The sequence below is a fragment of the Delphinus delphis genome, chromosome 7 (genome assembly GCF_949987515.2).
Source record: "Delphinus delphis chromosome 7, mDelDel1.2, whole genome shotgun sequence".
Classification (NCBI taxonomy): Eukaryota; Metazoa; Chordata; class Mammalia; order Artiodactyla; family Delphinidae; genus Delphinus; species Delphinus delphis.
The window spans coordinates 27900619-27925863 of record NC_082689.1 but is presented as its reverse complement, the minus strand read 5'-3'; the positions used below and the strand labels follow the sequence as shown (position 1 = coordinate 27925863).

Below are 25245 nucleotides of genomic sequence, written 5' to 3'. Positions count from 1 at the left end.
AAACTTATGTAACATCTAAAATTTGTGATGGTGCAACTCATGTGAAATGTGTAGATGAATAAATATTAAAAGAGAAAAGGCACTTTCTTTGAGATCTTTCTCCATACAATAGGATAGAATTAAATCTGGACGAACTTTGGTCTCCCTTTCAATGAAAAATGTCTATATATGTAAATTGACTTAGCATTTCTTCACTTTACAAGTGTGAAAAGATAAATGACATTTTGAATTCACTAGTTAATTTAAGAAGTTTTCATTTTAAAATTCTTCTAAAATTGAGAGATGCATATCAGAATATTTAGGAGTGAGCTGTTATGCTGCCTGCAACTTACTTTAAAATACCATAGCATTCATTTAGATGAAATAAATATGGTAAAATATTACCAACTGTAAATTCTAGATTGTGGGTATATAATATCCTCTGTTTTATTTCTGAAAAAAATTTTATAATAAAAATAAAATATAATTTTTCTTCTTGTCTATGAAAGAAAGAAAAGAAAACGTAAATGCAAATACCTCGTTATACAACTATTTAGGTATTTAAGAACAAAACCCAAAATATTAATGATCCCAGTTTTATTTCACAATTGTATGGTTGTATTATGTTTTGGGTAACTGTAGAACTGAAAAGAGTCAAAGTTATATTCTCCAAATTTTAGTTTGCTCTGTGTAAATTTCATGGTTTGACAAGTTTCACTAATGGTCAGTTTGTCCTGGCACACACAGAAGATTACAGGGAGTGTAATTAATGGTGTTAATTTATAAAGGGAGTTTGGTGACTCATTAGGAAATTAATTAGTTTCTTGCTAAATAATGAAAGTATTTACTCGCATAGAATGTGAAATGATGATCAAAGAGATGTTATTTAAGATCTCTGTATTAGCTGTATGAGGGCATGGCTTTCACAATCTTTTCAACCTTTTGTGAATATTGATTATTCTCTTTGTCAAAGAGCCACCAGAGAGATGATTACAATCTACAGAAACATTATTCTGGGGGAGTGTTGGTTTTCTGAATTTTGAAATATGTCTGTGTGTGGGATGGTATCTTTTTTTTTTTTTTAAAGGACATGTATTCTATTTTACTTTTTAAAATTTCTTAAAATTGAAGTATAGTTAACTTACAATGTTGTGTTCGTTTCAAGTATACAGCAAAGTGGTTCAGTTTTATATATATATCTATGTTATATATGTTGTTTCCATTATAGGTTATTACAAGATATTGACTATAGTTTCCTGTGCTCTACAGTAGGTCCTTGTTGTTTACCTATTTTATATATAGTAGTATGTATATGTTAATCCTAAACTCCTAATTTATCTCCCACCCCCACCTCACTATCTGCCTTGGTAACCAATAAGCCCCTTTGGTAACCAATAAGCTTGTTTTCTATGTCTGTGGGTCTATTTCTGTTTTGTAAATAAGTTCATTTGTATCATCTTTTTAGATTCCACATATAAGGGATATCATATGATACTTGTCTTTCTCTGTCAGACTTACTTCACTTAGTATGATAATCTCTAGGTCCATCCATGTTGCTGCAAATGGCATTATTTTATTCTTTTTTATGGCTGAGTAATATTACATTATATATATATACCACATCTTCTTTATCCATTCCTCTGTTGATGGACATTTAGGTTGCTTCCACGTCTTGGCTATTGTAAATAGTGCTGCAATGAACATTGGGGTGCATGCATCCAGGAGTGGGATTGCTGGATCATATGGTAGTTCTATTTTTAGTTTTTTAAGGAACCTCCATACTGTTCTCCATAGTGGCTGAACCAATTTACATTCCCACCAACAGTGTAGGACGTTCCCTTTTCTCCACACCGTCTCCAGCATTTATTATTTGTAGACTTTTTGATAGCCATTCTGATAGGTGTAAGGTGATACCTAATTGTGGTTTTGATTTGCATTTCTCCAATAATTAGTGATATTGAGCATCTTTTCCTGTGCCTGTTGGCCATCTGTGTATCTTCTTTGGAGAAATGTCTATCTAAGTCTTATGCCCATTTTTTGATTGGGTTGTTTTTTTAGATATTTAACTGTATGTATATTTGGACTGGTATCTTTTAGGGAACAAAAACACGATTCCTTTTAAAGCGTAAGGAAAATATCAGCAGTGTTCTTTATTGCAGTTTAAAAACTACATAATTATAGAATAAACTGATCATTGGCTTTTAGACTTCTGTGAAGACCTTAGTCCATCACATGATCAACTCTTGTCAGAAAATCTCACACGACATTGCAGCATACATTTTAGAGGGACAACTAGTTACAAGAACACAGGAATATGTGTCTGGGTCCATTTTATGTAGATTGCACCATAGATACTGTATCTGGTAAAGGATTGGATCCAGATAAATAAGGATGCATGACTTATTAAAGTTAAAGTGAATGGATGGGAAGCCATATGGAATGCTATCAAGACGTAGAAGAGTATCTAGTGCAAAGTTTATGGAAGAGATTGATTCATTATACTCTGTTTAAACAAGAAGGAAGATAAACACACAAAAAAGCAGGTCATGGTGGAAAGAAGTAGGTGAAGCCATATACCAGAAACAGGAGCCAGCGTAATGAGTTCCCGGGTTACTTGCAATATGTAAAGCCCAGGCTTTTATGATGAGAGCAAAGTGAGGCTGTTTCCAAGAAACATTCTCTTCTACGAGAACAATGTGGTGAGGGAAGATATTTTCTTTTTCTTATTGCTTCAGCAATTCACAAAGCAAATCAAGTACTTGTTTCCATGTGATATGGTGGACACTAGCAAGTTAATTTCAGGTTTGTGCGGAATTCTTTTCTGTAGAAATCGGTGTTTGCATGAGGTTCTATCATGCTGACTATTCAAAACTGAACAACTCGACATAACGAATGTTAGCTATAACAAAAATGCTCAGCTACAGTTAGTGTAATTGGTAACTAAAAAATTGAGAGAGCTGTAATGGTACTTGTGGTAGCAGAATAATGTCCCCTCAAAGATGTCCAAACCCTAATATCTGGTGTTCTGCCTGTGTATGTTATATTACAGGGCAAAAGGGCATTGCAGACGGAATTAAGGTTGTGGACCTTAAAATAGGAAGATTATTCTGGATTATTTGGATGGGACTAATGTAATCACATGGGTTCTTAAAAGTGAAAGAGGAAGGCGGAATAGTCAGTAATGGAAAAAAAGAATGGAAGAGAGACTTGAAATGTGAGAAGGACTTGACCTCCCTTGCTGACTTTGAAGATGGAGGAAGGGGGCCATGAGCCACGGAATGCAAGTGGCTTTCAGAAGTTGGGAATAGCCCTCAGCTGACAGCCAGGAAGGAGATGGGAACCTCAGTCTTATCACTACAAGGAAGTAAATTCTACCAACAACTGGAATGAGTAAGGAAATGGATTTTCCCCCAGAGCCTCAGAAAGCATCACAGTGCTGCCCAGCCGTTGATTCAGCCTTGTGAATCTATAAGCAGAGGTCTGGCTGAGCTCACCGGACTTCTGACCTACAGAAAGAGTGAGATAATAAATTTGGGGTATTTGAAGCTGCTAAGTTTGTGCTAATTTGTTATGGAAGCAATGGAAAATGAATACAGCACTCATGAAAAATAGTCTCTTTTGGGTAAGTTGGAATATGACATGGCTGATAGGCTCTCTTCTTGAAAGTTTCATACACAACTAATGGAAGCGAGTCCTGAAAAACACAGAGTGGCAAACGCATGAAACAAGGCAGGAGAAAATATTTGCAAAGGAACCAACTGACAAAGGATTAATCTCCAAAATATACAAATAGTTCATGTAGCTCAATACCAAAAAAACAAACAACCCAATCAAAAAATGGGTGGAAGACCTAAATAGACATTTCTCCAAAGAAGACATACAGATGGCTAAGAGGCACATGAAAAGATGCTCAACGTCACTAATCATTAGAGAAATGCACATCAAAACTACAATGAGGTATCACCTCACACCAGTTAGAATGGGCATCATCAGAAAATCTACAAACAACAAATGCTGGAGAGGGTGTGGAGAAAAGGGAACCCTCTTGCACTGTTGGTGGGAATGTAAATTGGTGCAGCCACTATGGAGAACAGTACGGAGGTTCCTTAAAAAACTGAAAATAGAATTACCATATGACCCAGCAATCCTCCTCCTGGGCATATACTGAGAGAAAACCATAATTGAAAAAGAGTCATGTACCACAATGTTCATTGCAGCACTGTTTACAATAGCCAGGTCAAGGAAGCAACCTAAATGTCCATCAACAAAGGAATGGATAGAGAAGATGTGGTACATTATATACAAGGGATATTACTCAGCCATAAAAAGGAATGAAATTGGGCCATTTGTAGAGATGTGGATGGACCTAGAGACTGTCATACAGAGTGAAGTAAGCCAGAAAGAGAAAAAAAATATCATATATTAATGCATATATGTGGCACCTAGAAAAATGATATAGATGATCTTATTTGCAAAGCAGAAATGGAGACACAGACGTAGAGAACAAACATATGGATACCAAGGGGGAAGCGGGGCTGGGATGAATTGGGAGATTGGGATTGACATATATACACTATTGATACTATGTATAAAATAGGTAACTAATAAGAACCTACAATATAGCACAGGGAACTCTACTCAGTGCTCTGTGGTGACCTAAATGGGAATGAAATCCAAACAAGAGGGGTATATGTATATGTATAGCTGATTCACTTTGCTGTACAGTAGAAGCTGTCACAGCATTGTAAAGCAGCTATATTCCAATAAAAATTAATTTAAAAAAACAGACAAAATTCCTCACCCTCAAGCTCCTTAAATCCTATGTTTTAAGAAAATGATAATAAAATAACACTTAATAGTGGAAGGTGATGAGAGCTCAGGTGAAAACTATAGTAGGAAAGGGGATAAGGAGTATGGGTTGGGGTGGGTGAGTGGGGAATAAGCCAGGGGAGAGAGAAGATCCTGAGGGGCCATTAGGCCTTGAAAAGACTGGGCTTCTGCTCAGAGTGAGATGGGAAGCCTTTGGAGGATTTGGGGCTATTGCATGAAGAATAAATGAGAGGAGAGCAAGAATGCAATCAAGAAGACCCATTGGGGGCCATTGCAGTAATTCAGTCTGGAGATATGGTGGCTTGGACCAGGGGTTTGACAGTGGACATTGTGAGAAGTAATAAGGTTCTGGATTCATCTCGAGGAGAGTAGAGTTTCTGAGAATTTTGTGTAAGATGAGTGTTAGACTCAAAGAAATTACTAATAATTGGTAAAAGGGCAAACCCAAATCTTGGAGCTTACCTGTGAAGCTCAATCTATTTCATGTGTCATATGTTTTAACAGTAAATTTTTTAAAAATCTAGGGTAAAAAATGTAGTTACAACTATGATAGACTTTTACTAACAGAAATTGTTCTTATCTCCCGAATCATCCCACCCCGCCCCCTTCCCCCTTAGTATCCATACGTTTGTTCTCTACATCTGTGTCTCTATTTCTGCTTTGCAAATAAGTTCATTTGTACCCTTTTTCTAGATTCCACATATAAGCGATATTATCCGATAGATAACTAATGAGAACCTACTGTACAGCACAGGGAACTCTACTCAGTGCTCTGTGGTGACCTAAATGGGAAGGAAGTCTAAAAAAAGGGGATATACATATAGGTGTAGCTGATTCACTTTGCTGTACAGCAGAAACTAACACACCATTGTAAGCAACTATACTCCAATAAAAATTAATAAAAAAGAAATTGTTCTCAATGAATTCTGATGTTTCTTTTTTTAAACATCTTTATTGCAGTATAATTGCTTTACAATGGTGTGTTAGTTTCTGCTTTATAACAAAGTGAATCAGTTATACATATACATATGTTCCCATATATCTTCCCTCTTGCATCTCCCTCCCACCCTCCCTATCCCACCCCTCTAGGTGGTCACAAACCACCGAGCTGATCTCCCTGTGCTATGCGGCTGCTTCCCACTAGCTATCTATTTTACGTTTGGTAGTGTATATATGTCCATGCCACTCTCTCACTTTGTCACAGCTTACCCTTCCCCCTCCCCATATCCTCAAGTCCATTCTCTAGTAGGTCTGTGTCTTTCTTATATATTAATTGCTATAACTCATATATATTGGAGTCACTAAAATATGTTTAATTTATGCAAATCAAATGTTCCTATCAATGGGCCTTTGATGAGGCTAGGTGGATGAGTTTTGGGGTATTTGCATCAAATCTACCCCATTCTAGTTTCCAAAACTACCGATTTGTTTTACAGTGCCTGTGTTTTACATAGGCAGTGACCTGAAATTTTGTATTTTGAATGCATTCATTCTCTGCTTCTAACTGCATCTTTGTTTATTTGCTTTTTAATTTTTTTCCTTATCAGAGGGAAATTGTTTCCCAGAATGGGATGGACTCATCTGTTGGCCTAGAGGAACAGTGGGGAAAATGTTGGCTGTCCCATGCCCTCCTTATATTTATGACTTCAATCATAAAGGTATTGAATTTTTCTGAAATGATTAATTTGGAATAGAAATATATTTTTTTTTATAATGGACTGTACAAGAACTGAGCAGTCTCAGTGTTTTTCTTCATGTCTTCACAGGAGTTGCTTTCCGACACTGTAACCCCAATGGAACATGGGATTTTATGCACAGTTTAAATAAAACATGGGCTAATTATTCAGACTGCCTTCGCTTTCTGCAGCCAGATATCAGCATAGGAAAGGTAATGGTATCTTTGTATTTGTGAACCCCTAAGGGAAAGCAAAAGTCTTTATACAATTCTTGATTGTCAACCACTATTATAAAAATCCTTATATTATATGACACAAAGATCAAAAAAGATAAAAGCAAGTTTGGAATCTTTTCAGATACCTAGTTAAGGAAAGGTCTAGGATCTGAAACGTTTTTTTTTTCCTGTTTTAAGAAGTTAGTATTTTATTTTATTTTTTAAAAGTTAATTTTTATTGGAGTATAGTTGCTTTACAAGGTGTTAGTTTCTACTGTACAGCAAAGTGAATCAGCTATACATGTACATATATCCCCTCTTATTTGGATTTCCTTCCCATTTAGGTCACCACAGAGCATTGAGTAGAGTTCCCTGAGCTATACAGTAGGTTCTCATTCATTATCTATTTTAGGACCTGAAACATTTTGATATTTTCTTTAGGTTAGAGTGACCTGGCTGAGATATATGCATATATACTTATAAATATGTGTCTGTTATATTATGTTTACATTACACTATATGATGCTACATTATTTATGTATAAAAATTCAAATTGGTAGTCAGTAACGTGATGCATGATTGTTTTCTTGGTTACCTATGAATGGCTACATCTCATCTCACTCTATTCCTGGAGGAGCTTTGTATTTTTGAGATGTATTTTCCATATCATAAGATTTGCCAGCAGGTGATTTCATTAGTATGTGAACAATTAGAGTTTCAGAATTAAAGAGGAGCAAGGGGTGTCTTATAGGTCTTCTCACATGATACCTTAATTTTACACGTGTGAGGCAATTCAGAACCAAAAGTTAAGTGTTGGTCAAAGTGACACAGCTGGATCATGGCAGGGTCAGTGCTGTTTCCGGTATGGTAATCATATGTAAATTTCAAAAACTTCTAGATAGTTACTTTTAGGTTATATGTGGTGGATTAAAAGTTATGCCTAAATTCCTATCACGCAGACATCGTCAGTAAAATGCATGATGCTATAAGCATATGATGCTAGGAATGAACATGGTAAGTTGATGTATAAATGATTTTATGAGGATCCTGAGAACAGTCATAATACATAACTCTCCTAACATTAGACATTTTTCTTTATGCTTGACGATATTTATTTTTTGGTGGGGAGGGAGGGAGAGCAGTGGCAGAAGTGGTAAGTTGGAGTTTTCTTCGTTTGATTTATTTTTTTTTGGCCGTGCTGAGCGGCATGTCGGATCTTAATTCCCTGACCAGGGATCAAACCCACGCCCCCTGCATTGGCAGTGTGGAGTCTTACCCACTGGACTGCCAGGGAAGTCCCTGTTTGATTTTGCATTAATAGTCAGAACTTCTTTTCTTAACTTTTTTTCTAGCACAAAGCACTACCACCTTAATGACTCTTTAGTAAATTGCCAAAAGACCTCAGTTTTGTATTTCATTGTTGACATGCTTCTTAGATAAAATTAGTCAATGTGAGGAGACAATTATGTACTCTACAATGGAACCAAAGCCAACAATGTGTTAATATAAACTACTTCAAAATAATTTCAATTTCATTGATATAAATAAACATTCACAATAGTTAGTATACTCTGCTATGAATTTGTGCATTAAATGATGATAAGGGCAAGTCTTCACAGCTTTTAAATGGCCATTAAATTATATCATGATTTTATTTACACTTAACTCTATTCAGAATATTACAACCATTCTTTTTAATTACTATGTATTCCAAGAATCAAAATAGCTAAGGATGGTGAAATACCCAAAATACATACTATTTTATATAAACATGATTTAAAAGTTAACTGAAAAATTTGATTTTGTTAGTGTCAGTAATTATATCTCCTTAATAAAAAATATAAAGAGTGTTTTCTGTTGTTTACAACCCTTAAGCAATAACTTGAGAAAACTTAAGAATGTAAATATCTTTTAATAAGAAAACTGGATACCTTCTAAAGTTTTGATATAGTGTAGGGCAAAATGATATTACTTATGAGATATTAATTATTAATGGTTATAATCAGAGTTTTTGCATAAAAAAGGTAAAAATGAAAAAGTGCGTTTAGAATAAATGCCACATCTTTATAGGGGACATAAGGTAAAGATTTTTAAAACATCTATTGTTTTGTTCTTTAAATAATTTCCATATCATTGACTTGACAAAATGAGCTAATTACTTTCAATAAAAAAAGCAAGAAAACTCTTATGATGGGCCATGAGGTTGTTAAATTCTTTAGAGTATGATATTTTAAATAGTAGCAACTGTAGAAATTACCATATATCTCATGGCTAAAGGTTATATGGACTTTTGGACAGTAATTTAACAATATATATTAAGAAATTTCAAGGGGGTCATATCCTTTGATCTTATAATTATACTTCTAAGATTCAAGCATAAAGATTTGAAATGGGGGGAACTGAATGGAATAATATTCATTGAACCATTAATTATTATAGTGAATATTCTGAAGAATTTAAATTTCCAATGAAGAAATGGTTAAATAAGCTCAAATATATATTTTGTGTAAAGAGTTTGTGGTCTTGGGAAATTCCTTTGTTATACAGTTACCCGGAAAAAAAAATCAGATAATAAACTTGTATATAAATTGGGAATGCAAATATTCAAAACAGTAGGAAATGATATATAGAAATAGAGTGAAAAGAAATACATGAAATACAGTGTTTCTTTTTGCTTGGTGGGAATTAGGGAATTTTTGTCCTTCTCTTTTTTGTATTTTACACATTTTCCAGATATTTTCTATAAAAAGTTTAACATTTTATTAAGAGAAAATAATATGTAATAAATGTTTTAAAAAAGAAACAAGAGACAAAGTCAGGATGTGGGAAGTTGCAACAATAAGAATAAGTTGAGTAAGATGCAAAATTAATAATTTGTAAAAACCTATCAGTAAGCTGAGGATGCCAAGAAATCTAAATGAACCTAATTGCAGAAATGGGAAAGCCCTTCTTATGAGAGAAAAGACCTATGGCTGCATTTATCCCTGGCTCTGCGCCAGAAGAGGAGCAACCAGGCTATGGAAGGGGATAAAAAGAAAAGAACCAGACTTTTAAAACAACTTTTATCAGACAAGGACTGGAATAAGGGCTTAGAATTCCAAGGAATGAACCCCAGTCACAGTGAGCTATTACCCATCATCCAGTTCTTTCCCATAAGCCTTCACTGAGTGTCTAGAGCCAGTGTGCCAAAGGCTGGGGTGTAGCAGGTGGGCCAAGAGAAGTTTCCCAAGATGTGCATAGGACCCTCACAGAATGAGAGTGAGATGAGATGTAGCCATTCATAGGTAACCAAGAAAAAAATCATGCATCACGTTACTGACTACCAATTTGAATTTTTATACATAAATAATGTAGCATCATATAGTGTAATGTAAACATAATATAACAGACACATATTTATAAGTATATATGCATATATCTCAGCCAGGTCACTCTAACCTAAAGAAAATATCAAAATGTTTCAGGCCCTAAAATAGATAATGAATGAGAACCTACTGTATAGCTCAGGGAACTCTACTCAATGCTCTGTGGTGACCTAAATGGGAAGGAAATCCAAATAAGAGGGGATATATGTACATGTATAGCTGATTCACTTTGCTGTACAGTAGAAACTAACACCTTGTAAAGCAACTATACTCCAATAAAAATGAGTTGTAAGCTGAAGGCATGGCATGGAACAGAGGAGCTAAGAGACATCTCTTGGAGTATCTGTGGCTCTCTTTAAGTGCATGACTGCTGCAGCTCATAGACCAGGGGGAGGGCAGGAAAGCTGAGACAGACCCCCAAGATGACAAATCTCACTAAGTGAAAGGCAGCAGCCTGACAAAAGAGAGCTGAGAAAGATCTTTCCTAGGCACATGATGTCTTCATCCAAAGCAAGGCAGTGGCTAGCTGAGAACTGGAGCAGAGCAGCATAATGGAGTGACATCTTCTGAGATGCAGAAAGCCCAGGGCAGAGCTGGAGAGCAAAGTGAAATTTCCAGCAGCTCCAAAGCAAGGCAGTGGCTAGCTGAGAACTGGAGCAGAGCAGCATAATGGAGTGACATCTTCTGAGATGCAGAAAGCCCAGGGCAGAGCTGGAGAGCAAAGTGAAATTTCCAGCAGCTCCAAAGCTGATGGATGGTTCAAAAAGCAGAAAGAGTCCTTCTGTGGCTTGGAAAACTGTCAGATGGACTAAAACCCATATACTGGCCACTAGAGGCTGCTGGTGCTCAGATCCCACAATCTGCTGAAGGAAAAATCTCGAATCTGCTCTCAAAACCTAAAATCAGGATAAAGGGAATCATAAAAACAAAAAAACCAAAGCACTACAGCAAACCCAATCCCAGTTTAAAAACAAAGTAATCCGTCCTCCCAACCCAAGAAGCCTGGTAGAGGAAGAGGACTGCCCTTTTCAGGCTGTTAATATTACATGCTCCAGTCCTTACTCTTCTTTTACCTACAATGCCTGTAGTGTAATAAAAAATTACAAGGTAAGGACCCAAAATCTAGAGTAAAAACAAAAGCAGGAAGAAACAGATGATCCAGATGTTGTAATTTGCAGATGAGGACTTGATAATTATTATAAATATGTTAGATGATTTAGTGAAAAAGGTGCATAAAACAGGTGGGAAAATCAGCAGAGAAATGAAAACTTACAGAAAAAGGAAATTGTAGAATTGAAATATTCAATTAAAAAATGAAGAAGTTATTTGATATGCTCAACAGCAAACTGGACACAGCATGATAAAAATCAGTGAACCTAAAGAGAGGTCAGTAAAAATTACCCAACTGAAGCATTAGGAGAAAAATAAATTAAAGAAACAGAACCATCTGAGACTGTGAGATAATATGTAATTGTCTAAACATATGTGAAATTAGAGGTAAAGAGAGAGGGAAAGAATAGGACAAAATAAATATCTGAGAAGGCAATAGCCCATAATTTTCTAAAGTGGATGAAATAAATCAATCCACAGGTTCCAGAGATTCAGCAAACCCTATGCAGGGTAAATAAAAAGAAAACCATACTTAAACACATCATAGTTAAACTGCTGTGAATCAAAGTAAAAAGAAAATCTTAAAAGCAGTGAGAGAAAAAGGGCACATTATATTCAGGGGAGCAACAACTAAAAAGATGCTGTGTTTTAGTAATAAACAGTGGAGGCCAGAATACAATGGAATGATATCTTTAAAGTGATAATATTCATTAAGACAGAGGCAAAATAATGATATTTTTCAGACAGAAAATATCTGAGACAGGTTATCTTCATCAGCCTTTCAGTATAAGAAATGCTCAAAAAAATTCTCTAGGCAGGAGAGAAATATACCAGATGGAAGCATAGATTGTCAGAAAGGCATGAAGAGTACCAGAACAGGTGTATATGTGGATAAAAATAGCAGACTAAAATAATAAACAAAACTATATACCTATCCTTATTTATGGCTATGTTTATATCTATCATTATATCTGTAATTGAATTCATTTAAAATTTGTTGACTGCTTAAAGCAAACATAATAGCCTCTTACTGGGGTTTATAAATTATGCAGAACAAAATCTAAAAGGGACAAAGGCTAGGGGAGCAAAATTGAGTACATGATTGTAAAGTTCTATTTATATGGTGAAATAGTTCAATATTACTTAAATGTAGGCTCTAATAAGTTCAGATGCATAACCAAGTCTCTATAGTAACTGCTAAAAAATAACACAAGTTTTGGGAATTCCCCGGCATTCCAGTGGTTAGGATTCCAAGCTTTCACTGCCAAGGGCCAGGGTTCAACCCCTGGTCAGGGAACTAAGATCCCTTAAGCTGCCCCCCACCCCAAAACAAAACAAGACAAACCCACATGTGAAATACTAAGAAATACTTGATTGATTTCCCCATCCCCTACCCCCCAATAAAAGGTAAGGAAGTAGGTACAGAGGAACAAAGAAGAGATAGGACATTTAGAATGCAAATACCTGTATGTTAGATTTAAACCCAGCCATGGCAATGATTGTATTCAAGGTAAGTGAACTGAACATTTCGCTTAAAAGGCAGAGGTTGTCAGAATGGATAATAAAAGTATGAATCAGTAGTTTGCTGTCTTTGAGAAATGTACTCTAACTATAAAGATACAGATAAATGTAATTACCAAGACGGAGGGACATTTCAAATTATAAAGAATCAATTTACCAAGAGGAAATAATCCTAAATATACATGCATTTAGGAGCTCCAAATTACATGAAGCAAAATTTGTCAGAGCTAAAGGGAGAAATAACCAAATTACAGCATGTTGACATTTTAAAGAATGCCATTTTCTTAGTAATTGATAGAACAATTGGACAAAACCTTCTATAGAATATATTTCAAACAATTTGAATAAATTGACATTTATAGGTTAGTATTCACAATAACTGCAAAATTTACATTCTTTTAAAGTACTCACCAAAGTTTTATCAAGATAGAACATATGCTGGGCTATAAAACAAGTTTCAGTAAATCTCAAGATTAAAATCTTATGGAGTATGTTCTCTGACCACAAAAGAATTAATTGAAAATAAATTAAAATATGTATACAATTCATAAATAGTTGGAAATTATGTGACCAATGGCAAAAGTTTGAACTGAATAAATATGAAAGCGCAATATATATAAAAAATTGTGGGAAACAGCAAAAGCAGAGTGTAGAGAAAGATTTATACTTTTCAATGTTTAATTAGAATAGAAGAAAGGTGAAAATTCAATGATCAAATCTTCCACATTAAGCTACATAATGTAATACCGAGAGCCACCACCGAAAGCACTATACAAAAATATAAATCAAAATGGAATTCTACAAAATGTTCAAGTAACCAGGGATGGCAGGAAAAGCAAAACACAGAAATGAAAAACATAACAGAAAATAAAAATATAAAATGATGGACTTAGCCTTAACATATCAATATTATATTAAAAGCAAATGGTCTTAATATACCAATTAACAGAGATTGAAAGAGTCTATAAAAAACATGACCCAACTTTGTATGTTATCTACAAAGTTTGAAACTCTTTTCAAATATGGTATATGTAGGTCACATGCATACCATGCAGTACTATGCAGCAATAAAAAAGAACAAACTTGGTATGTGTAACAACTTGAATGCATCTTGAGGTTATTACTCTGAGTGAAAAAAACCAATCTCAAAGGTCATGTTCTGTATGATTTCATTTCTATAACATTTATGAAATGACAAAATTATCGAGATAGAAAACAGATTAATGTTTGGCAGGTGATAAGGATGGTGGAGAGGAACAGGGTAGGTATGACTGTAAAGGAAACAGCACAAGGAACATCTTTGTGGTGATGGTATAGTTCTGTATCTTTATTGCAGAGAAGGTTACAAAAATTTTCATATGTAATAAAATGACACAAAACTGTAAACACATGAACTGCACCAATGCCAAATTCCTGGTTTGATATTTTAGTGAACTTATGTAAGGTGTAAGCATTGGAGGATACTGCGTGAAGGGTACATAGGACCCTTTTTACTATCTTTTCCACTTCTTTTGAATCTAGAGTTATTTTAAAATACAAAAAAAAAAAAGGAATGAACCATTGATTAATGCAACAATATCAGTGAATATCAAAACAGTATATTGACAAAAAGATTATATACTATATAATTCCAAGAAATATAAGAACAGTTGAGAAATATATGAAGTACATGAACAGATAAAGCCAATTTGTGGTGACAGAAATTGGAACAGTAGTTACCTGGGGGTGGATGGTGGGTGGATTTTTGACTAGCAAGTGGCACAACGAACTTGGTTTGTCAAAACCCATCAAACTGCTCATTTTAAATCTGCACATTTTGTTTCATGTAAACTACAGCTCAATAAAAAAGCTAAAGAAAACTAGAACTAATATTCCAAAAGTGACATATTTTTTTTTACCAGTTTTAAAATAGTCTGTAATATGTGTTTTATTTACTCCAAATATCACATGTTAGATATACAGTTCCAATTAGTTAAAACGAACACTGTAAAAATACATGAAGTAAATTTTGTAACATTGAATTTGGCCTCACTTAAGCAAGAAGAAATGCCAAATATTTTAATTATATCTTTAACCCTGACTTGAATTTAGGGAGTAAAAGGAAGGCCAGAAAAATAACCTGTATATTATACGAATGTGGTCACACGTTGCCTATCTTTAAAGAGGTTAAAAGCATGATTTTTAAGTTTATCTACATCAAATTATTTGTTCAAACCTGCTTTTCTGATTAAATCTGTTGCCCTCCAGCAAGAATTCTTTGAACGCCTCTATGTCATGTACACTATTGGTTACTCTGTCTCCTTTGGATCTCTGGCTGTGGCTATTCTCATCATTGGTTACTTCAGGTGAGTGATTCCCAGTCACTTTCTCCATGAAGGGGTAGTTCTGTTTCTTATTCATCAAAGACACAGACCTCTCATAATCTGTACCTCCAAATACTTTTCCCAAACACAAGTTTCTGAATTCAGCCTAGTGTAAAATTATTTGACTTTGTAGTGTAAAATTATTTGACTTTGACAATTTATTTTTGATGAAAAATTCAGGGTTCTTCTTTGTTGTTTGTTTGTTTAAAAACTTAAAGCATCAAAGCAGTATGAAACCATTAAGCCAATAGATCTGCATTGTAGTATATTTTTGCAAAGTGACGTAGACTATTGTCAAGTGAGTTACAAAAATTTTCACTCATGATGTAAAGACTTATTTCACTTTTCCCAAGTGATTTTGGTGCCATAGGACAGAAATTCATTTTAAATAGTCTCTAATTGATTTGATATCATATATAAATAGTATTTATTGCTTTTGCTGTGGTTTAATTTTTATCCACTTAAACTTTTGTCTAATTCAATTCAACTTAATCTAAGTCAACACAGAATTTTGAAAGCCAATATGGTGATAAAACAGTGAACTACGTGTATAGGCTGATGCTTGCAGCTGGTTTGTGACACAAATAGCTGAGAAAACAATGAGTTTACAGTTTGAGAAGTGCTGTGATTCAGGTGGCTTATAGTGATTTGGGAGGACAGAAGAGGGACAAGAGAGAAGACTTCCCAAATGACACATGAGTATACACAAAATTTAACCAAAAGAGGAGACTGAGGAGAGAGTTCCAAACCTAAGTTTAGATCAAGAAAAAACATGGAATATCTGAGAATTGAGAATTTTGCTGTAGGCAGGTGATGGACACTGAGGCTAGAGAGGTAAGCAGCCTGGGAAGGTATTGAGACCTGTATATGGAATCTGAACTTCACCCTAAGAGCCAGAGAGGAGCCATGAAGGATTTTAAGCAGAGGAGTGACATGGAACGTGCATTGTAAGGTGGAGTGTGAACTGGTGGTAGGAAGCCCATTTGGAAGATGCTAGTAGAGTCATCAGGACAAGAAGACTGTTGCCTGGCCTAGGGCAGTGGCCTTGGGGATTGGATAGAAATGGACAGTTCTGAGACATATTAAATTAAGATTGTACAACTGAAAAAATTTAGTGCTAAATTATATGCAGGAAAAGAAGGAATGAGGTTAGATGATACATTAGAAAATGGAAACAGAGGATTTAGAAATTAACAGAAACTATAACTAAAAGAAAAATTTTATATTTTGTTTCCTATTATCTTACAATCCTCTCTTCCTTGAAACTTCTCATACCTATTTCCTAGTTTACTTTTCTCCTCTGATTTATAGCTGTCTAATGTATTATCTGATGTTTTACTTATTTATCTTTTTATTTTTTGTCTCTCTAGAATGTAAAGCCACACAAGAGTAGGCATTTATTTTTTTCTGTTTGCTCACTGCTGCACTCTCAGTGGTACTTGATATGTCCTGGTGCTCAGTAAATGTTTGTTGAATTAATAAATAATGACTAGTTGTAATATTCCAACCACTTCCAACAGTTTCTCATATAGTAGTGGTATAGTGGTGTAGTTTATATTTCCAAAGCATTTGCTTTATTGATTTACTAGTCCATTGGTTCAACAAGCGTTTTTCTCTATCATGTGATAGTCCCTTTTTGGTATTGATGGAGGCCAAGTTAAGATATGTTGAAGACCAGAAAAGTAGTATATACACCATTGAGAGAAACTGACACATTAGATGATTATCAATTAAAATATTATTAGTACTGTAATGCAGGTTTCATAAAGGGCTTTGGGAATACTAAGGAACTAGTCTAAAACTAATAAGATAAGGGAGAGAGATTTCCCAGAACAACTGGTGTGTGAGCTGATACTGAATGATGAGAAGGAATTTGGCACATTCCAAATGATGGGAACAGAATGTACAAAGGTCAGAGGCACAAAGGAGCAGAGTATACACAGGGAATATAGAAGGGTCCCATATGAATGCAGCATTTGATGCCTAGGGAGGAGTGGCCATATGGGAATGGCCAGGGAGAAACTAGATTTTGTAGCATTAGGTTTTACAGGCTCTTGTCAAGGGCTTTGAATTTTGTCTTATAAGGTAGTGTACAGGGAGCCAATGAAGTTTTTAACTAGAAGGGTAACACGATCACATTTCTGGGGTTGTAGAGGGGTTCCTCAAAATAACCTCGTGAAGTTGGCTTGGCAGGGATGATCTCATTTGAGAGACAAGAAACTGAAGCTCAGTGTTCAAAGTCACAAGGTCATAGGTGGTCCAGCTGGAAACAGAACCTTCATCTTCTGACTCGGATCCAGAGTTCATTCCATTACATCAAAGTTAGCTGTGGTTGTTCAAAATAATAGATAGATATTTATGAGAATAAGAGTTACATGAAATTTCAGGAGGATACAAATGACTAAGTAATAATTCCTCAGTTTACATAATAGTTTATCAGAGTATTTAACAGTAGATTCTTTCTATATTATGAAATATAAAAATATATTACTGGATTAAAACATTTCTTCTTTTTCTTCTGGATTAAAACATTTCTTACTTCCTTATACTTGAGTACTTTGTCTTTTCAGGAAGAGACGTAGTATCAGTGTGTTCATTGTACACGAAAGCTCAGCTTTTTTCATAGTCAAGCAATGGTAGAGCTGGGCCTTTTGACCAGATTATACATCCCTTTTCCTGGTGTTTTTGATTTTGTTTTAATCAAACTTAAAAGAAATCTTTTTTTTTGGAGTTACCTTTCTGTACTAGTTGCTATATCTACTCCTGAGTATGTTACTGACTTAACTTGTGTCTAAGATCCTTTTATAATTCCAAAGCTTTTTATATTAAAGGAAGCTTGTTTTCTCTCTAACATTCCTAGGAAATAAAACTGTGTAATTCTATCAAAATATCTTACTTTTTCATATAGAGAATATATTGAAAATGTGAACATTCCAGTTTTAATAAGGCTTATCCCTGTTCAAGGTGGTTCTCCATCGATTATTTATGACCTTAATATATAGGATAATGTAATGCTATAGTATAATGTAGCATAATATTTAACACTGCATAATCTGGATAACCATGGTAGCTGATCAGGATAAATTTGTAATTAAGTCTCAAAAAGCTACATTTTAGTTTTTGACCCCAATTGTTTCTGTCTTTGTTCAGGTTTATTTCTTCTTTTTTTGGGAGGAGTTTGAGCTCATTTATGTATTTTCTTTCTCCATTTCTAATTTTATTCAAATCTAAATACTGAATATTTTCTCTCCATAGACGATTGCATTGTACTAGGAACTATATCCACATGCATTTATTTGTGTCTTTCATGCTGAGAGCTGCGAGCATCTTTGTCAAGGACAGAGTGGTCCATGCTCACATAGGAGTAAAGGAGCTGCAGTCCCTGATAATGCAAGATGACCTACAGAGTTCCATAGAAGTGCCTTCTGTGGACAAATCACAATATGTAAGTGTTTTCACCATGAGCCCTTGCATGGCTCACCACTTTCAAAAGTAAAAAGCCCACCTGCAAGACCAGGAGCTTGGGATTTAAAAACCCAGGGCATTTAGTTCCTTTATTGTAGCCTCAAAGACTTGTTCCCAAATAAGATTCCATGGTACTTGATTCTGCTCTTAAATGTCCTGTTGTTATTTAGTAAGTAGAATCACCCAATAATTCAGTTAATGAGAAGCATTATCACCATTGAAGCAATATATCTGGAAATTAGGTAGAATAGATTGATTGTATTGATGGTGTGAATTAATGCTGTTGGTATCTTTGCCCTTTGCCCTGTAGATCGTTGTTGTCTCTGCTGATTCTAATTCTGGATTGGCTTTGTGACTTTTTAAATGAACTAGAATGAAGTAGGTGTGATGGTGTGTCAGTTGCGGGTAGACCTCTATGAGTGAGCCTAGCCAAGATTAGCTGAGCTTTGCCCAAATCAGCAGAATCATCTAGCCAATCAATCGATTCATAAGACATATTAAATGTTTATCATTTTAAGCCATTAACTTTTGGGGCATAAAAAAGACCAGAATAAAATAAATTCATGGTAGAATGATGGTTAAGTTTTCCTCTTTATGCTTTTCTTTCCTTTCCTAATTTTCTCTGATGATCAGGTATTTTTATAAACAAGAAAACTTAAGGAAAAGTGATTTCTTATAACTCCTAAAGGAATAAAAATCTTATTTTAAAAATAGAATCAAGCCAGCAGTCTTAGAAATGCTATGTTAAAATAACTTTGTTCTGGTCTCTTTCAAAAGTCTTGGCCTTCCCAGGTATAAGAGATATTAGATTATAAAAAAATAAATGGAGGAACTGCTTTTTAGTGGTCTAATGTTGGAACCAGTACGATTAGGAATTCTAATATGGTGCAATGTTGGTTTATTTGTAACAGATTGGGTGCAAGATTGCTGTTGTGATGTTTATTTACTTCTTGGCTACAAACTACTATTGGATCTTGGTGGAAGGCCTCTATCTGCATAGTTTAATCTTTGTGGCGTTCTTTTCGGACACCAAGTACCTGTGGGGCTTCACCTTGATAGGCTGGGGTAAGGCATTTCTGTCTCCTTTCCTTTTCAACTGGATTATGGGTTGTAGGGCTTTCTGTCTTGCCTGTCATTAGCATTCTTTCTGTCATTTTCCCGAAATAATCCCTCCCTATTCTATCTTTATCCTTTCTTTCTCTTTAATTATTCAGGAAATGTATTAAGATCAAGTCTATAATCCTCCTAGTGGTAACAAACTTTTCACTTTTAACTTAGGGTTAGTGTTCTTAGGCCAGATTCTTGAGAGGATTCTTTGGGGGAAATACCTTGTTAGCCATGCACATTTAGAACTGCTGTGCTCATCGTATCTTATGTCAATATCTTGATTTAACAATAATTTCATCCTAAAAATTTTGATTTTTGAATTTCTAAGCTATAATGATGCACCTTTGATTTGTAATTCTAGGTCATATGATGAGAATGCCAGAAAGGAATTTATAGGACCATCTTGACTGCATTTAACAATGCAAATTACAAACTAATTACGTGGATGTCTTTTGGAAGGAAATAATTCAAATTACTTGCGGCATAAATAATTTTAAAAAAAGGATATTCAGCTCACATTCCAAAAATGCCTTGTCAGTACTAGAGGGATTACTGAATTAGGCACTAACTTAATGTGATGTGGAGAAAGGATGTTGTTTGTTTGTTATAATTTAAGAAAAATTAAAACTCATACGTGGTTAAAATTAAGAAGTGTCAATATTAACAATTGCTATTTTAATATCCAAATTATGACGTGCTCAGCACAGGGAAAAAAATCAACTAAGTGGCTCAAGATTAAATTTGAAGGTTTTTTTCACATCAAAATAAGAATTTTTTGGCCTGTTTTGTCTTAATATTGTCTTAACATTTGAAAACATGAAGTAAAGGATATTGAATTTCCTGTTAGTTAATAACCTTTAAGAAGACAAAGGGTCAATTTACTGTCAAGCGATATTTATTATGAAATAATAATTGTTGTGAATAAAAATTTATGAAAGCGGTTTGTTTTTAGGCTCTCCCTTATCTTTGACTAACAGTTACTAAAATAAAAAAAGATACACTTTATTTGTTTAGGGTACTTTGGAAATTTTCTCAACAGTTTTTGGTAGTTTGCGTTCAAGGCAAAATTATATCTGTGTACCCACATAATTACTAGAAGTTAGTAAAGATGTTGATAGAAAATTCAACAGTGAATTTGTCTGAGTTCCATTTTATTTTTTGGTTTTCTGTGACATTGGTCACACTAGTAATAAACTTGTTTTTCTTTATTTACATATTGATTTGATAGCAAATTCCCCTGTCAGCTCTTATTTGGGCTGTATCACTCAGTCTGTCGCTCTGTAAAATCAGGAGTTTGCCTCACTGAAACCCAGGAAACTAGTTTTCAAATCTGTCTTTGAAAATGAGAATTAAAAAAACAGTGAGGGTTCCAGTGAGCTTCTATGCAAGTATGAGGTTCTCACCTTCCTTTACAACTTTAATTATTTGTCCACAAAATTTTGTCATAAGAGTGACAATTACAGTAGAGAAGCATCACAACTTGAAATCTTCATTTCACCAAATGGTTTAAGAACATGCATGAAAGCAAGTAGTATCTACATGGAAGATCACGTTACAAAAAGCATCTTACATGCAATATTATGTAATTAACCACAATTAAAACAGTAACAAGTAATATTTACAGAGTTATGGTGCTATAGTTGGTCTGTCTTCTGGCTTCTCTCTTTGCAACTCCAAAAAAATAAATGCTCTAGGCTAGGGCATATATAATTAAAAAATAGTAATATTCTTTTTTTTTTTTTTTTTTTTTTTTTGCCGTACGCGGGCCTCTCGCTGCTGTGGCCTCTCCCGTTGCGGAGCACAGGCTTCGGACGCGCAGGCTCAGCGGCCATGGCTCATGGGCCCAGCCGCTCCGCGGCATGTGGGATCCTCCCGGACCGGGGCACGAACCCGCATCCCCCTCATCGGCAGGCGGACACCAGGGCAGCCCCCCAAAATAGTAATATTCTTTTAAGAATTTCTCTCTGCTACTGAAGTAAATATCCAAGTCTATTTGATTAATAGACTGTTTTCTCTTATCTCAACACTGAGAGTATGATTTTAGAATATCATTTTTATTTCAGACTCATTTTTCCAACTTTCTATAAGAAAAATAAATATCAAAACATTATAGCTGCTTTGCAGGATCCTTTGCTAGACTAATCCATAGTGAACCCAGTTTCAGACTTTATTCCAGTGATTTATTGGCTTCACTAGAGAAGTGAATTTGCTTGGATTCCTTTGTTGTTCACTTGGACCCAATTATTATAACTTAAAGCTCTCTTCAGCTAGGTAAATACTCAGCACTTTATTACTCACTTTGTAATGATATGTGGAGTTGCATTATTTACATTGATTTTGCTGGTTCTTAATAATAAGTTGGCAGGGAAGGAAATTACCATCTAAAGAGGAACATATGCCATGTCTGCCTTAGTAAATTGAAGGCAGATATTTAAAATGACCTTTTTGTATATCTTTATCACAAAACAAGATGTATAGAGGAGTAAAGGCAAATTCTAATGATGACTATGCTTCTTTTCTTTCAACTAACCATTTTCTTAATTTTTCCTATCCCTGCTCAATTTTCTCATGAATAAGACACTTTATTCTCGGTTCCAACTACATATTTAAAAAATATATTTAATTCTATATTTAAAAGGTCAGTCAAAAGGTAACAAACTTCCAGTTATAAGGTAAATAAGTACTGGGGATATAATATACAACATAATAGGAAAAAAAGTGTCATTCTTGCTTCTTTATCCTTATTGAATGTGATAATTTACCTCTGTATTAGCAGCCATTCTTAATTTTCACCTGTCAGATGAGATGCCAGAATGTATGTATTATCATATAAAAACACCTATCCTGGTTATACCACGTAGTCACGTCCCTGTTGCCAAGCTTTCTTGTAGAATATTTTCATATTTTGTACTATCTTAAAATAATCAGGAGAAAAATAATCAGAAAACACTTCCAGTTTTATTGTCTCTGTATAAAATTATTCCAATCCAGCAAACGTTTTTTGATCACCCATTTGGCAGCATATATAATTGAAATGCAAGATATATGTTAAAGTCCCAGCACACAAGAAGCATGGAGTCTGACCCTTTAGGTTATTTTATTTTTTGTAGGCCTATTCTCATCATATGTATTATATTCAAAATATTTAATTTATAAAATCTGTTCTTCATAAAATTATTTATGATAGTCAATATAACACCTTTATACAATTAAAAATCTTTGTTGTTTGCTTTAAGCTGAATTTAAAAATCTAGAAAAACTGTTTCTCCCTTGCCCTATGATTTTTAATGCCACTATTAATTCTACCTTAAAGTTATCTTAAAGTTAAAATTATATTTAACCGTTAGAGTCAATAAGAGATCTATATTTTGGCCCTACTTTATGAAAGATAAGGAATTTGGTTCTCCCTGCTTATTACTTTTTCCAGACCTTCAAGATGTAATTTGGGGTTTTACTACTTATCATTAAAAAATTCTACAGGTTATTATCTGTTTAAAAGAAATTATAGTCAAATTTATATTTGTAACCATCATGTAGATTTATCTCTGTGGGTTCACCCGGTTTCAAGATTCCACCTCCTCTCCACCAATTGATCTTCTACAGTTTCTGCCCACTGGCAATATTTAATTCAGTAAACATTTTCTTTTCTATTGTAGCTCTTCTGTTTTAGATTGGTCCTTTTTCATAATGCTTTACTCTTCTTCTAGAGCAGATTTTAGACTATGAATTAGATATATTTTTTAAAGATTTCTTTTGTTTACTGTAGTAATTCCATCTCAGGGGAGGGTAACTCTTCTGAAGTTTCATAAATAGACACTCACCTTTGTAACAATGGAAAACTTTAAAGGCTCTGCAGTTTTCCTTACAGAGAGGAAAGACTCATTCAGTATTGGCCTTAGAGTCCTATGAGACTTGAGAACAATTCTATCAAAATTATATAGACGAATTTCTAGGTTCCTCAAAGAATGAATCAGCAAGTGATAGATACTAAATTCTAGCATCCTGCAGTGAGTAGAGAGGGAACTGAATACATAGCTTGGAGCTTCATGTCTGACCAGTCAACATAGACTGGATTCCCAGGGGAATCAAGGTTTCTGGTAAGACATTGTATGTCTATAGCAAATCTGGGAATCCCCATGTCATGATGGGTTTCTAATTTTTAGGGTTAACTCTACACTTTATGATCAAGCTATGACTTTGCAATGCCACAGCAGCATTTCAGGAGGATGGTAAGGCTGAGGTTGGGTTCTATGAAGACTCTGAAGTGTCCAAAACAAGATAAAATTACATGGGCCAATATGGCAAGACCCTTTTACCCCACTTTGGCTTCAAGGCATCTCTGGCTTATGCGGTGGGCTGCAGTATAAGTTTTTATTTGAAGAAAGTGTTTAATTGCTAAAGTTTTTTTGACTACTATTAGTCCAAAGCTTCATTTTAGGGGAGAATAGTAATGAAGCCACACCAAAACTCAAGTCTACTTATTCTGAGACCAGAGATTGCCTCCCTCTCAGAATCACTTATTTATACTGATGTATTTTATGAAAATAACTCAGCTCTTAAGATAAATGCAAATATAGAATAACATTCCAATTTACATTAAATTTACTTAAAGTAACACTTAAATTTAAAATAACGTCTAGATTTCAAAGATTTTTCCCTTTGTTTATATGTTCTTAGTTACATAATAATGTGATACTAAGATTGGTGACCAAAAATTCTTAGAAAGCCTCAAGGTGGTTTCTATTCTTTATTCCTCTATGGTTGTCTCTGTGCTCATCTTGTGAATGAGGGTCTTCCAAGAGGATGAGAAAAGCAATTTCATTAAGACATGGTGTCTGATATAAAGTATTTGCTATAATTATCATTTAAGACACAATTCCAAATCCAGCACCATTAATCAATGTTCTATATATAGAACATCATTCAGGAAATTGCCTGATCAGGAGATTGTAAAGGAAGCAGAAGATGAAGACCTGCAAATGAGAAAATGTGAACATTTTGATCAAAGGCAGACATTTTTTAAAGATAACCAAGGCAGTAGAACAGCAAAGGGATCCATGTCAGACCTTTTTGAACCATTCTGTCAGAAGGAGCCATGCTCTCTCCATTACATAGTTATCATTCTTGTTTTTTCTTCATAGCGCTAATTGATAACTGAAGTTGTGTTATTAATTTTGCCTCCCATACCAGAATATAAGTTTCAGGAAAATGGGGATATTGTTTATTCTGTTCTTTTTTTTAATCTTCTGAGACTATAACAGTTCTTAACAAATGAAAAGGCATTTAATAAGTGCTTAGTGGATATATGTTTATACAGATGGATGGATAGGTGGACTAGGTAGATAGAATAGCAAGCTGAACCTAAGAATTAAACAGAATTGGGTAGATCTCTTTTGACAAAAATTTCCTAGAACATAGAATTCGAGCAGAATTTTTTAAAAAGGAGTTATATAAAAACAATAAATAAAATTGGAATATGGAGTCATAAAATTAAATAGCCACACAGGCAGGCTGAGGTTAAATTCAATTAGATCACTAAGGAGAACAAAGAAATTCCCTTTCGTGGGATATCACCTTATTTTAATTTTTTTCTGAAATTCTTTTCATCTGAATC

General features: G+C 34.5%; 1 protein-coding gene across 2 annotated transcripts in view; it reads left to right on the top strand.

Annotated features, from left to right (window-relative positions):
* Positions 1-6604: 6604 nt before the first annotated feature.
* Positions 6605-25245, top strand: part of PTH2R (parathyroid hormone 2 receptor) — a 55621-nt gene continuing 36980 nt past the window's right edge. The window contains exons 1-4 of one of the 2 annotated variants that reach the window (XM_060015567.1): positions 6605-6697; positions 14944-15041; positions 18315-18504; positions 19436-19589. In XM_060015567.1, coding sequence (XP_059871550.1) covers positions 6620-6697; positions 14944-15041; positions 18315-18504; positions 19436-19589 — 520 coding nt within the window. In that variant the 5' untranslated portion in view covers positions 6605-6619. The remainder of the gene's footprint in view (positions 6698-14943; positions 15042-18314; positions 18505-19435; positions 19590-25245) is intronic. The other variant, XM_060015566.1, reaches the window with a different exon arrangement.